This window comes from Erythranthe guttata, chromosome 6 (assembly GCF_056151865.1).
Source record: "Erythranthe guttata isolate IM_541 chromosome 6, IM_541, whole genome shotgun sequence".
Taxonomy (NCBI): domain Eukaryota; kingdom Viridiplantae; phylum Streptophyta; class Magnoliopsida; order Lamiales; family Phrymaceae; genus Erythranthe; species Erythranthe guttata.
In genome coordinates this window covers 1796467-1809495 of record NC_142538.1, presented here as the reverse complement: position 1 = coordinate 1809495, position 13029 = coordinate 1796467, and the positions used below count along the sequence as shown (strand labels likewise).

Below are 13029 nucleotides of genomic sequence, written 5' to 3'. Positions count from 1 at the left end.
TGAAAAAGTGAGCAAGGAAAACGAAAGAGGAAATAAATATTTTTTGTAATTAATGCCACGTCAGCATCCTTTGACTTTTGATTTTGTATTTTCAAAAGTAAAAACCACTCTGCCAAATCTTTGTGTACCATCTTTCTCCACGTCATCAAAATCAGTTATTGTTCTTTTATTGGTAATAATTCCCCAATTGTTCAATTATTAAGATTTTTCATACGCAACAAAAATTCTTAAGATTAGGCACGTCACACCCTGTACTATATATAGCATCTAAGAAACTTCCATGAAATTAAATGAATTATTAAATATTTCATTTAGTAGTTTTAATTATTAGATTTATTTAGTCAAAATGTATTTAAGGTTAAATTTCACTTTTTCTTTGTACTTTGGTGTAATATCACTTTACCCCTTCTACTATCATTTGCATCGATTTGCCTCCATTACTTGGAAAACTGTTTCAATGTGGCCCTTGCCGTTAATTTTCAGACCTTTGACATTAACACCGGTTGATCTAAGTCTGAAAATTACAAAATAACCATCCCTCATAGTTTAAATAATTATTAAATAAATAAATAAATCATTCAAGAAAATGAGAAAGCATAGTCCACGATGCTAGCCACAATTTTTTATTTTTTTTTTATTTTTACCCTATATTCTATTTATGTTTAGAATAAGTTATATGAAAAATATGATTCCAAAGTTTAATACAAGTAAACATAAAACAAAAAAAAAAAAAAACACAATGAATATCAATTATAAATACTATAATATTTTTTATGATGAAATTAAAAAGATTCAAGGTTGTAAAATAATGAATCAGGGAGACTTGTCTTAAAAAAACTAAGACGAAAAGGATATAGTTCATATAACATATAATCTAGGGAGGTAATTAATTGAAGATTTTAATAGCAATAAGGATGTAAGTGAAGGTTTTCATTTAGTTAACGGTAGCAATTGAAATTAACCCTATTTTATTTAAGAGCTGTTACTACCGAGTATTTCTATCTCAGAAATTACAACTCGACAAGTATATCTTTCTCATTCAATTTATGGACCATCATTGCTGCAAGAAATCCAAAGATATTGGACTTATCCCTGAATCGGCCACATGTTTAAATATTATATTAATTTCCATCCTACTTGTAAACCAAAAAATTAAAATAATTGTCACATTAATTTGAAGTACTTGGCGCAGAATGAAGCCATGTCAAGTAGGCAGTGTATGTTCATGCAAGTGTGACGATCGAGTATGATATTTTTCTTTCTATGCCAATACTTTTTAGGTCGACATATGTCGTTGTGCATGATTTGTCCAGTTACATATTTTGTATAATATGCGGGATATTATATAAGATTCGTATTTTCCGCAATATGTGACTTTGGTTGGTTTAACTCATTTTTTTAAAAAGAATCATACAAAATAAAAATGGTAAATTCAACTTTCTCACGTTATATTTTGGCTCAATATCACTTTACCTCATTTTACTTTCGTACTCGAACAATTGTCTCAATGTACCTTTGCAATTAGTTTTTAGACATTTGACATTAGCACCGTTTGATTTCAGTCTGAAAATTACAAAAGAGCCATCCGTTCCAGTTTAAATAATTATTAAATAAATTAAAAAAAAAAATTGTGGTTGGCGTCGTGAACTATGTTTTCTTGTTGTCTTGAATTTTTTATTATTATTATTTTTTTTTATAATATTCAAAGTGGGAGAGGTGGCGTTTTTGTAATTTCAGAACTTAGGTCAAACGGTGTTAAGGTTAAGTGTCCGACAACTAGCAGCGAGGGCCACACTGGGACATTTTTTCAAGTACAAGGAGAAAATCGATGCAATTGAAAGTATAAGGGAGCAAAGTGATAGCAAACTAAAGTATAGGGGGAAAAGTGAAATTTATTCAAATAAAAATAAAAGAGCACAAATGACAAATTGAATCCTCCAACTACCAGTCAGTACCAACTACAAGCAGCAACTGACCAAATGGAAGCATTATGAACTCCACGGAAGAGAGAAGTTTTAATTAATTATCCATTTGCCTTTTAATTAATGTGCATTTTTTTATCCTTATATGCAGCCTAACAACCAGACATAGAGATATATGTACATGAAGGAATTATTTGTGTGCGTGCGTGTGCATTATAAACAATGATCTGAATATTTGATCAGATATAATATATGTCTCCAGCCGCTGATCATTGATAAATTTTAACTATGTAACGAAACCAACTTGTGTGCATTATGTTATGCGTGATTAATTTGTTATCATATTAGTAAACTAGAATTAAATTCGAGCTAGCTTGAATGATTGAGATGAGCTGGAAATCGATAAAGGAGTTGGTGCAAGTATATATATATATATTTGTTACTAGATGTTTCATTCAAGTATTCAATATATTGTTGAAGAATTTTAGTATCGAACATACGCGCATGCATGCAATTCCGATTCAACAATGTAGGTCGATTCAAGGACATGCATGTTTGAGTGATATTGGAGCATAAAGTTGGGAATCGAGTGTAGACAATCGGTTAGTCCCGTATGATCGATAAATTACACTGTCACCTTCTTTAGAATTATTCTAATTTATGTTAATTCCAATTCTTTTCAAATATTATATATATTGAATGAATGGTGTGTGTTTAATTTGCAGTAAAGCATGATTAGCAATCAGATTATGTAGGATTAAATTATGAGGATAAGAATAAAGGCAGTCCACAAAACCAGCTCATACGATCTTCAAATCTTCATAAGCTATTAATTATGTGGGATTTCAATGTATTTTATATATTATCTTACCTAATGAAGAAGATATATACATACATGGGTTGTTTTATATGAATTAAATTTTATTTTAATATATTAATGATCATTATTCTGTTTTTGTACACGTGGATAAGTCTCCACATTTGCTGGAAAACAATAAGTGATTCATAATATAATGTACTACAATATGATCAAGAAATAATTAGTATGTGCTTTAACTTGGGTATAGTGGATTAAAAGGTCACAAATAAACATTACAACTACACAAGAGGCACACCCAATTTAATTAGATACAACATTAAAAAAAATACCAACGCATATATAGGTGAGTTTATATATGCAAATAAAAATATAAAATATGATTTTTTATTATAAGCAATTAAAAAATACACCTGGCTTAGCAACAATGCCAACGCATGAGACATTATCTAGACAGGAAATGTTGCATATCTTCAAAATCTCATAAGTGGTGTCTTTAGCCAACTGCTCCACAAATCATGGATACCTATAATATATATTATATGTGTGTGTGTGTGTGTGTGTGTGTGTGTGTGTGTGTGTGTGTGTGTGTGTGTGTGTGTGTGAGAGAGAGAGAGAGAGAGAGAGAGAGAGAGAGAGAGAGAGAGAGAGAGAGAGAGTTATATGTATTTATAGCTTATGGCCCATGCAAAGTTGAAGATAGAATTATTTGACCAATTACTGATGAATGTTTATGTGGAGCACATATGTACTAACTAGGGAAAACAATACATTATTATATTATTTCAATTATTCATATTTGGACATAGTGGTCAAAAATAAAAATCAATTTAAAATAACAACTATATTATTATTATTGTTGTTGTTAAAATAAATCTATAACCAATTGATCATATTATTATTGAAATTAGACAAATACCAATTGATGTAATATTTATTTAACAGAATATTAATATATGACAACTTTAAGCTTAATTACTGAATGATTAGGGTCAAGCTGTCTACAATTATTAATATACAGGTATTATATTCAAATATATATCTAAAAGAAACTTATAACAATTAAAGAAGCTGGTCCACCAAATGTGAATTTGACATCCTGCCAGATTCACATTTTTTTTTAATACACACGAGTATAGTTGCCAAATCAACAGTGACACATCAATATAATTAAATATATAATATTGGATTACTTTCTAATTAATTATATTAGACCAACAGATTTTCAAGAAACCCTACCATTTAATAAATTAAGTACGTACCCATTAAAAGATCTCAGAACAGATTTTCAAGAAACCTAACATATCTTCCCACCTTTCCTTCTAATTATACTTCATTTTTTTTTTATATTGAAAGTTCAGATCAGAAATTTAAATGGAGAGTACTAGTTCTTTCTCATTCTTGCAGCAAGAAGACGAGCTCAGAATCCTCAATTTTCCGGAACTCGCAACAATATGGGACGATGTCGGGTTCGATCAAATTCCGCCACCGAAATGTATCGACTTGGGAGATAACAAAAACGGAAAAATACCGAAGAAATTAGAGAAAAATATTATTGAAGATCAGTTGAAGAAAAAAAGATTGCATAGAGAAGTTGAAAGACAAAGGAGACAAGAAATCTCTACCCTTTATGCTTCTCTTCGTTCAGTCCTCCCTCCTCAACATATCAAGGTGAATAAATTAATTTCAATTAAAAACCTAGAAAAAAAAAGAGAATATAAATATATATATATTTTTTATTGAGATGATAATTTGTACAATTTTTTTGAAGGGGAAGCGGTCGACAACAGATCAAATCGACGAGGCTGCAAAGTATATAAGGTATGTGCAGAATAATATTAAGGAACTGGGAATCAAGATAGAGAATCTTAAGAGATGGAGTACTAAAAATGAATCCGAAAAAGGAAACCCTAGCAAGATTTTGCCTGTTGTTAATGTTAATGTTACAGTTCAGACATGTTCAGCTGGAGTTGAAGTGTTGATCAGTACTAGTGGTGATATTCTTGCCCTTTCAAGAATCACGCAGCTGCTGCATCAACAAGGGCTTACGGTCGTCTCGTGTAGTTTCACAAAGTTCGATGGAAGGTTACTCTACACGATCCAATCCGAGGTATATATCAAATTAATTCGTTACATACATGTATGAATAATTTATCGAATCTTGGTTTCATTATTAATTTTAATTTTTGTAGGTCCTTGATTATAACACTTGTGTGGATATTCAGAATCTGCAAAGAAAGTTGCAAGATAAAATCCGAGCGTTTTATTGAACTGTGGATCCGAAGGAATTTATAATATCGATCAGCATTAGTACTCTTGATCGAAATCAATCAGATTGATTTCGTACTTGTAATTTACGTACGTATAACTTTTCGGGGTTTTATCATCATAATGAGTGCAGATATATCAGTTATCATCCAGCATTACCAGAATTTAGTGCTAAAAAAAGCAGTTAATTATGGCCTAATTTATATTGAAGTTTTTCAAAAATCATATCCATGGGTTGATAATTCCATTTTTTAGCTTAATGTATTTGACTATTTAATAACATTGCAAGTTGTGTTGCCAACGGTCGATAAGTCGAGTTTGTCATTGTGATGCATGGTTAGCCTACTATAGTTTACGTCTCTTATATAATTTGCAAGCAATTATACAAGAATAAATTTCACTAAGTAAAGAACGTAAGCACCAAATGTTGAGCCCAAAAGTGTTTACCTTGGAGACCCATATCCAATATGGGATATTTTGGACTGAGAATTGAATTAGCCTAACAAATTAATCAACGTCTTACAAATATTAAATATTGATTTATGAGACAATAACATCAATCAATTAATAAAATTAAGTAGGGAATTATCAACCTAGCTAAATGCAATTGTTTAATTTATTGGCCTAGCACAGAAGGTACAACACAGTGAAGCTCAGAGTCCCACGAAATATTAGCACCACTAGTCCAATTACTATTATCACAGTATCCATATTGACCGTCGTCCAACGTCGGAAGTGGGACCCACGGAGTCGGCGCTTCATCGACTTGTACGTTAATTTCCCCTGCTTTATTATTGAGCGCCACCACCTCACTAAGTGGGTTACACTCGTAGTCGTAACCCAAATCCATTGCCGGTTGTGGCCATGCCAGATTAACCATGGTTACATTCTCCTGACCATGGTTGATCGTCTCTGGTGACCAGATCAATTGGGCCGGCTCACCCGGCCACACCAAACTCGGGCGGCTCGAGCCCACATGACCCATCTCTCGATCGGTTTTTTCAATGCATTGATCGTATGTTTGAACACGATTATGACTAAAATTAAATAGTGGGTTTGAAGAAGAAGAAGAAGCGTGGCCGCGCTTTTTGTTCAAAAGTTTGGCCTTGAGAACGCCTATGAGCCCGTCGGGTTCCTCCGACCGGCACATCTCGTCGAAAGGAAACGGTTCGGAGTTTTCGAAAACGGTCGAACCGGGTCCGGGTTTGGGCAACTCGAAATTGGTTCGGGCGTTGGCGCCCCTGAGTTGACGGGCGGCTTTATCGTAAGCTCTGGCGGCGTCCTCCGCCGTGTCGAAGGTACCGAGCCAGAGCCTCACTTTCTGGAGGGAGTCTTTGATCTCCGCCACCCACCTCCCCGACGGCCGCTGCCGAACTCCGACGAACTTGTGGTGGCCCCTCGACGAAGTTTTCCTCCTGACCCGCCCTTCATCGCCCGCCGGTGTGCTCTGCTTCATTATCTGTGTGCATACTTTGTGAGTTCTGATTTTCTTTTTATTTCCTCGGAATTTTGTAAGGAAGGAATAATTTTGTTATATAGTGGTGAATGGGTATCAATCAATCTTCGGGATTAGTGGACGGATTAGTAAATGTTAATTAATTAGAGCATTGTGATAATTATTAATTAGTACGATGATAATGGGATGTCACAAAGTGCAGGCCTTGTTCATTGTAACATAGAATAATCCGAAAATTTAATTAGTTGATTACAAGAAAACACTAAAACAATTGAAATTTATATTGTTATAATATTTGTTTGAAAGGGTCGTTTAGGGGGGCAGTTTGGTCCACAAGAGGGAAACTGAGGGAACAATTCACTGCTAAGAGACTTGTTCCTTTTTGTATTTTTCCCTAATGTTTTGTTATATATGTTAAATTATATTAACTATTACTTTGTCATATGTTATTAACTTATTTTAATAAATTTTTATTTAGCTATATAGAGATAACTGTTGCAATTTGTCCTTGTCCATAAAGCTCCATTCATTTGGCATTGATATACACGAAATATTGTTACCATCTTCTTTTCCTTGATCCTCTTTCTTGCACAATACAATATTTCAAAAGTTTTCGATTAAAAATTGTTTGGTAGAAAAATGAAAATCTTCTGGAAATGCTTATTTTGCTTCTCTGAAAAACAAACTAAGATCAGGTATGTATGTATGTATGTATGTATGTATCTTTGTGTTAACATATGTATGTTGGTGACTTAATTTCTATTTAATTTAATTATGTTTCTTTTTTTTTTACCTTGATTTTCTTGATGTTAAACTTTGATTAGTTCAACCAAGAATAGAGATTATCCGTGGGATATTTACACCCTCAAAGAGCTAGTTCATGCAACTAACAACTTTCACGACGACAACAAGATCGGTGAGGGTGGATTCGGAAGTGTATATTGGGGTCGAACAAGTAAAGGAGCCGAGGCAATCTTGTTATATTTATTTTTCTCATAAAATCTTGTCGTATCATCCTTTTATATTAATATATCTAATTAAATAAATAAAAAAAGAAACCCGAAAAATGATCTTGCAGATAGCAGTGAAAAGGCTGAAGGCGATGACCGCAAAAGCGGAGATGGAATTTGCCGTTGAGGTTGAAATACTCGGGAGGGTTAGGCATAAAAATCTACTAGGGTTAAGGGGATTTTACGCGGGTGGAGATGAGAGGCTAATCGTGTACGATTACATGCCTAATCACAGCTTACTCACTCATTTACACGGTCAACTCGCTGCCGATTGCCTACTGGATTGGCCTCGAAGAATCAAGATCGCAATTGGCTCAGCCGAGGGATTAGTGTTAGTACTTTCTCTTAATTCTTGCTCATAAAACCATTATATATAATTCATTTTTTTTTTTCTGAATTTTTTTTTTCCTTTTTCAAGATACTTGCATCACGAGGCGAATCCTCACATAATACACAGGGATATAAAAGCAAGCAATGTGCTACTAGACTCCGAATTCGAAGCCAAAGTAGCGGATTTCGGTTTTGCGAAACTAATACCCGAAGGAGTGACGCATTTGACAACTAGGGTAAAAGGAACCCTAGGTTATTTAGCGCCGGAATATGCCATGTGGGGTAAAGTATCGGAGAGCTGCGATGTGTACAGCTTCGGAATATTGCTTCTAGAAATATCGAGCGGTAGAAAGCCGCTGGAGAAGCTGGCTGGTGGAGTAAGACGGGACATAGTCCAGTGGGCCACACCGTACGTGCACAAGGGTGACTTTGACCACATTGTTGACCCTAGATTGAAGGGTTGTTTCGATAGGAGTGAGTTGAAGAGAGTGGTTTCGATTGCGATGAGGTGTACCGATGGAAACCCCGAGAATAGGCCGAGCATGGTGGAGGTGGTGGGGTGGCTTAAAGGCGGCGTTGGAAGGAGGAGGAACGAGCTTAACGGGATTGCGAAAAATGATAGGGTTGATGAATACGACGACGAAGATTTTGTTCGCGATGAAACGGATTACGATGTATTTGGGATAGAGAAATACATGAAAACATCAAGAAACAAAAAGATTTAGAGTTGCAGTATGTTTGTCTGAGAAATGTGTTGTAATTTAAATTTTCAGATGTGATCAATGAAATTATTCATAGTGTTCGTGTAATAGATTGTAATGAAACAGTATATTAATTGAAAATTAAGTATGATCAAGATTCCACAAGGACTGTTGATATGTATTCATTCAAGACGGCTATGAAATTTCCACTGGATGGCATTAATCATGCTACTACTTTAATCCTTTGTCATTAATTATCTTGAATTCTAGTTATCAAATGGGCTTTTGTTTCAAAAGTCTACTGTGGCCGACCTTAGTCAATTATAGAATTTATAATATTGTTTGGGAAAAAAAGGGAAAGGGAAAGGCCACCCACTTTTATGGGCCGGCTGCCGCTTTTAGGAGTGGACCGCTTCAAACCTACAAGTTTAACATTTATAAAAAAAAAAAGAAAAAAAAAAAGAAGAAAAAGGTTAAAAGACACGTTCATCTTAGTAGGATGGTTAAATTCCGAAAACAAATTAATGTTTGGCTAATTATAATTAATCTTTTTAACTATAAATCTCTTTACACATTCACCATTGCGATGTTAAATTTAGTGGAATTTTCTAGATTATGTGGAATATTCTCTAGTTTGTACCTATTTTATCCCATTCTAACTCCACATTATTTACCAAGATGATCATAATTAAAAAGGGTGATTGTAGTTACGCAAATATGAGTGTAGTTACGCAAATATGAGGGGATTTCGTAATCTGATTTTACCTCAAGGGGTGGCTGTAATTTAACCAAAAAAACTCAATATTCTTGTTAATATCTTACACAACATATATGGGAAGATGTTACACCTGATTATTTATACTGGGTGGAATCGAACCGTAGATGTGCACATAATCACACACGCACACTCATATGTATGCGTCCTTAGTGAATAATTATTTAATCAAATTATCGATTTAAATCCAACATGTGTAAATTATAACTAGGTGTAGCATCTGACTCCCCAACATATTTGTGGATATTTGAACAACAATGACTTGTATTTAGCAGTGTTCTAAAAATCGACCGAGTCGGCCGATTAATCAATTTGCGAGGTGAAGGCGGCCTCAAACCTTTACAATTTTAGTGAAAAAGTTTGAAAGAAAGAAAAAAGAAAAGTCACTAAAACCTTATCATAAACAAGTGATTGGAATTGGAATTGTCAATTGCGTGCATCACTTTTCATAACAACGCAACACTCTGAATTTTCTCAAATTTATGGGTATTTAAATTTTGGTCTTAGGCTTCAATCCAACCAGATTAAGACACGTCACCCACTTTTAGCTCCCTCTCCCACCACTTCTCAATTGCAATAATACACCAGTCAAGAACAATGGCGCCGGAGAAAATCGTCCGCCCAGTTTTCGACAATCCATTCCTGAACATCACAGTAAACCCCGATGGCACTGTCAAACGTGATCCGGAGCTCCGAAACCCGGCGAATTCGGATCCCAATTCCACGGTTCTCAGCAAGGACGTGACTCTTGACCCGACCAAAAAAACTTGGCTCCGTTTGTATATTCCTAATCTCGCTACTCCGCCACCTCCCACCGCCAAGCTGCCGCTGATTTTTTACTACCACGGCGGAGGATTTATCTTCTGCAATGCAGACACGAGCGTCTACGATGTTTTCTGCAAGGGTCTGGTTGAAAAACTCGGTGCTATGGTTGTTTCATTGGACTACCGCCTTGCGCCGGAGCACCGCCTCCCGGCGGCCTACGAAGACGCCGTCGACGGTTTTTTCTGGGTTAAGAACACCGACGACGAATGGGTAACAAAGTACGCGGACTTGAGCAACTGTTTCCTAAGCGGGACCAGCGCCGGCGGCAACCTGGCATACCACGCCGGTCTACGTTTCGCCGCCGTGTCCGGCGACCTGAATCCCCTGAGAGTGAGAGGACTGATACTCCACCACCCGAATTTCAGCGGGGCAAAACGGACCGGGTCGGAGGAGAAGCTGGCGAATGACCCGTTGCTGCCGCTGTACGCCATCGATCAGATGTTCGATCTCAGCCTGCCGGAGGGGGCCGCTGATCACGACCACGAGTACAGCAACCCGGTGGCGAATGGCGGGTCGAAGAATGCGGATCTGATTAAGAGGATGGGGTGGCGGGTCCTGGTTACGGGTTGCTTCGATGACCCGTTGGTGGATGCGGGTTTGGATTGTGTGAAGATGCTGGAAGGCGAAGGGGTGGAAACTTCAAAGCTTTTCGGCGATGGGTATCATGCAATGGAGGTTTTTGACCCGGATATGTCCGGGTCGCTCTTTGATGCCATTAAAAGTTTCATAAGAATCGCTGATTAGGTTTATGTAATTTGGGCTTAGAACCCGGCCCGAATCGTATCTAAAATTTAATAAAATCTTTGCCCTAATGAATTATAATTATTCATAAATATTTATTATCTACCGGTTAGCTCTGCAATTCTTATTACAATCCTATGGGCTCTACATTTTTAACTTAAATTAATTTGGTATTGCTAAATATTGGTCCTTTGTTTTTTTATAAGATCTTGGGCCTTCATTATTGTCTACATTAAGGGGCCTTTTGCTTTTCAAGATGGGTTTAGGTGGGATAGGATTAGCCCCCTTGGATTACACTGTTGGGATTGGTGGTTTATGACTAAATTTCATCTTAGGTTTGACAGACAAACATATTGGGATTAAGTTAAATCTGATTTCAACGTCATCTTAGGTTTGCAAGACAAGGTAGGATTGATGCGTGAAGTTACCAAATTGCCCTCAATATATATTTAAAAGATGCATTTCACGTTCTTTGTTTTGTAATAGGTTTCTACAACTTATTTAGATGAATGAATTCTTCCTCCTTTTTTTTTGCTATCGATCCATAACTCATTTCAAAAAATAAACAATCAAACTTCAAGACAATATGAAATAAATAAATATCATTAATATACGAGTCACATTGAAGAAACAATACAAAAATTAACTATCTTTTAATATTCATACTACATTAACTAGAAAAGAAAAAAAAATGTATTAACAAAAACTTAGTATGAAGAAATAATTCCTGAATAAATCAAAGCATAGCATCTCAAATCAACTTTGCTAGTTCTTGATCACTGGCCTTCACCTGTTACAAAAAGGGAAAAAATAGGAAATAAATTGCTTGAGTTAATGAAGAAAGAACGACTATAAACCTATCTATTTTGTGTTCGTACTCAATTTTATAACAATTTTTCAGTATTGAACTTATATTGCATCAAACATTTAGTTATTGTCCACCAAGACCGGAAAAGGAAGTAATCAGAAAGGAAAAAAAAAAAGTATTCAAGCATAGAAGAATTTCTAGTCGATTTTTTACATCGCAATTAGCTGAAATATGTAGTACTTTGTTGTTCAATCTATTAGTTCTTTTTTTTTATATATAAGAAATTCAATTTATTTGTCTACGATGAGAACCTGTCAAAAAAGAATAATGTTTACATGGAAATTGGCAGTTGGTAATTGACAATAGAACATTAAAAAGAAAATCGTTAACATAAGAAATTAGTGGAAGTATATTGTCAGTTATGAAGGGAATGATACAAAGACCTACGAAGGGAATGACTAAAATGATTGACGATTACCTGGTTCGACTACTTGCTAAGAATCACTCCCAACAAAAAATCTACAAAAGGAGAAAAGAAATTAGATGACTCACTCCGAACATCAGTTGAACAAACAATTGTTTACATAATCTACAAGGAAATTACAATATATTTTATTAAAATCATAAACATATAAACTGAATTCAAGCTCACTAAGCTATGTTTTAGTTCTCCACAAAATAAAGAGACACATGGATCAACATTTTGCAATGAATAGTATAAAATAAAATAATAAAAATCTATTATTTCATTCGTTTATGGGAATAACTAGAAAAAAATTAATCACGTAAAAATAGATCACAGATTATTTAAGCCGCAACTTAGAATTTCTTCATCGGTAACATTAACAACGTCACTAGTTTGTCCCCCAATGTGACTTTGCTCAACGAATTTTTAGTCTGTAAACATTCAAAAAGTCATATGCTGAATTACACTTCAAACACAATCATAGCTCTAAAAGTATATCAACATAATTTAATGTGCAAAAGGAACTATTAAACAAATATTACCATAATCCAAATCATCACTTACAAGACCTACAAATATGTCCATACAACTTTAATAATCCAAATTATTACCCCCAAGAGTATGATACGAAATTCGGCATCAAACCCCTGTTCGTATCAGATTTCTTATAACATATACAATTTCTACACAAAAACAACCACATGTGTATGAAATTAGATATAAGAGAGTAATGGTTGGAATAAGGGAAAATGAGAACTACAAATATGCCAGAATATATAATAAATAATAAATATTTAAGTGCCTTTATAGAATTTTAATCATGAATCCCTATAATCAATCTAACTATGCATACAACACCCTCGATATGTTCTAGAACATGTTGGGTGAATGAGTATAGAAAATCAATCAT

General features: G+C 34.9%; 4 protein-coding genes across 4 annotated transcripts; 3 read left to right on the top strand and 1 right to left on the bottom strand.

The window, feature by feature from the left end:
* Nucleotides 1–4012: 4012 nt before the first annotated feature.
* Nucleotides 4013–5152, top strand: LOC105971941 (transcription factor bHLH36). The gene is made up of 3 exons (XM_012996877.2): nucleotides 4013–4410; nucleotides 4511–4849; nucleotides 4932–5152. The coding sequence occupies exons 1-3, from the start codon at nucleotides 4114–4116 to the stop codon at nucleotides 5007–5009; spliced, it is 714 nt and encodes a 237-aa protein (XP_012852331.2). The 5' UTR covers nucleotides 4013–4113; the 3' UTR covers nucleotides 5010–5152.
* A 471-nt stretch (nucleotides 5153–5623) lies between these two features.
* Nucleotides 5624–6514, bottom strand: LOC105971667 (ethylene-responsive transcription factor ERN3). Its single transcript, XM_012996532.2, has one exon. The coding sequence runs from the start codon at nucleotides 6461–6463 to the stop codon at nucleotides 5624–5626; it is 840 nt and encodes a 279-aa protein (XP_012851986.2). The 5' UTR covers nucleotides 6464–6514.
* A 524-nt stretch (nucleotides 6515–7038) lies between these two features.
* Nucleotides 7039–8659, top strand: LOC105971602 (PTI1-like tyrosine-protein kinase At3g15890). The gene is made up of 4 exons (XM_012996455.2): nucleotides 7039–7158; nucleotides 7288–7432; nucleotides 7542–7804; nucleotides 7892–8659. Exons 1-4 carry the CDS (start codon nucleotides 7103–7105, stop codon nucleotides 8526–8528), a joined length of 1101 nt encoding a protein of 366 aa, XP_012851909.2. The 5' UTR covers nucleotides 7039–7102; the 3' UTR covers nucleotides 8529–8659.
* Nucleotides 8660–9644: 985 nt separating this feature from the next.
* On the top strand, nucleotides 9645–10937 carry LOC105971664 (carboxylesterase 1). Its single transcript, XM_012996529.2, has one exon. It carries the CDS (start codon nucleotides 9877–9879, stop codon nucleotides 10846–10848), a length of 972 nt encoding a protein of 323 aa, XP_012851983.1. The 5' UTR covers nucleotides 9645–9876; the 3' UTR covers nucleotides 10849–10937.
* The last annotated feature ends 2092 nt before the right edge of the window (nucleotides 10938–13029 follow it).

What these genes read in the sequence shown, in the direction of transcription:
- LOC105971941 (XM_012996877.2), top strand. Translation starts at nt 4,114, where the DNA reads ATGGAGAGTACTAGTTCTTTCTCATTCTTGCAGCAAGAAGACGAGCTC. An exon ending in TCCCTCCTCAACATATCAAG is followed by an intron (nt 4,411 to 4,510) that starts GTGAATAAATTA and finishes ATTTTTTTGAAG; the next exon opens with GGGAAGCGGTCGACAACAGA. An exon ending in TCTACACGATCCAATCCGAG is followed by an intron (nt 4,850 to 4,931) that starts GTATATATCAAA and finishes TAATTTTTGTAG; the next exon opens with GTCCTTGATTATAACACTTG.
- LOC105971667 (XM_012996532.2), bottom strand. Translation starts at nt 6,463, where the DNA reads ATGAAGCAGAGCACACCGGCGGGCGATGAAGGGCGGGTCAGGAGGAAA.
- LOC105971602 (XM_012996455.2), top strand. Translation starts at nt 7,103, where the DNA reads ATGAAAATCTTCTGGAAATGCTTATTTTGCTTCTCTGAAAAACAAACT. An exon ending in GAAAAACAAACTAAGATCAG is followed by an intron (nt 7,159 to 7,287) that starts GTATGTATGTAT and finishes AACTTTGATTAG; the next exon opens with TTCAACCAAGAATAGAGATT. An exon ending in GGCTCAGCCGAGGGATTAGT is followed by an intron (nt 7,805 to 7,891) that starts GTTAGTACTTTC and finishes TCCTTTTTCAAG; the next exon opens with ATACTTGCATCACGAGGCGA.
- LOC105971664 (XM_012996529.2), top strand. Translation starts at nt 9,877, where the DNA reads ATGGCGCCGGAGAAAATCGTCCGCCCAGTTTTCGACAATCCATTCCTG.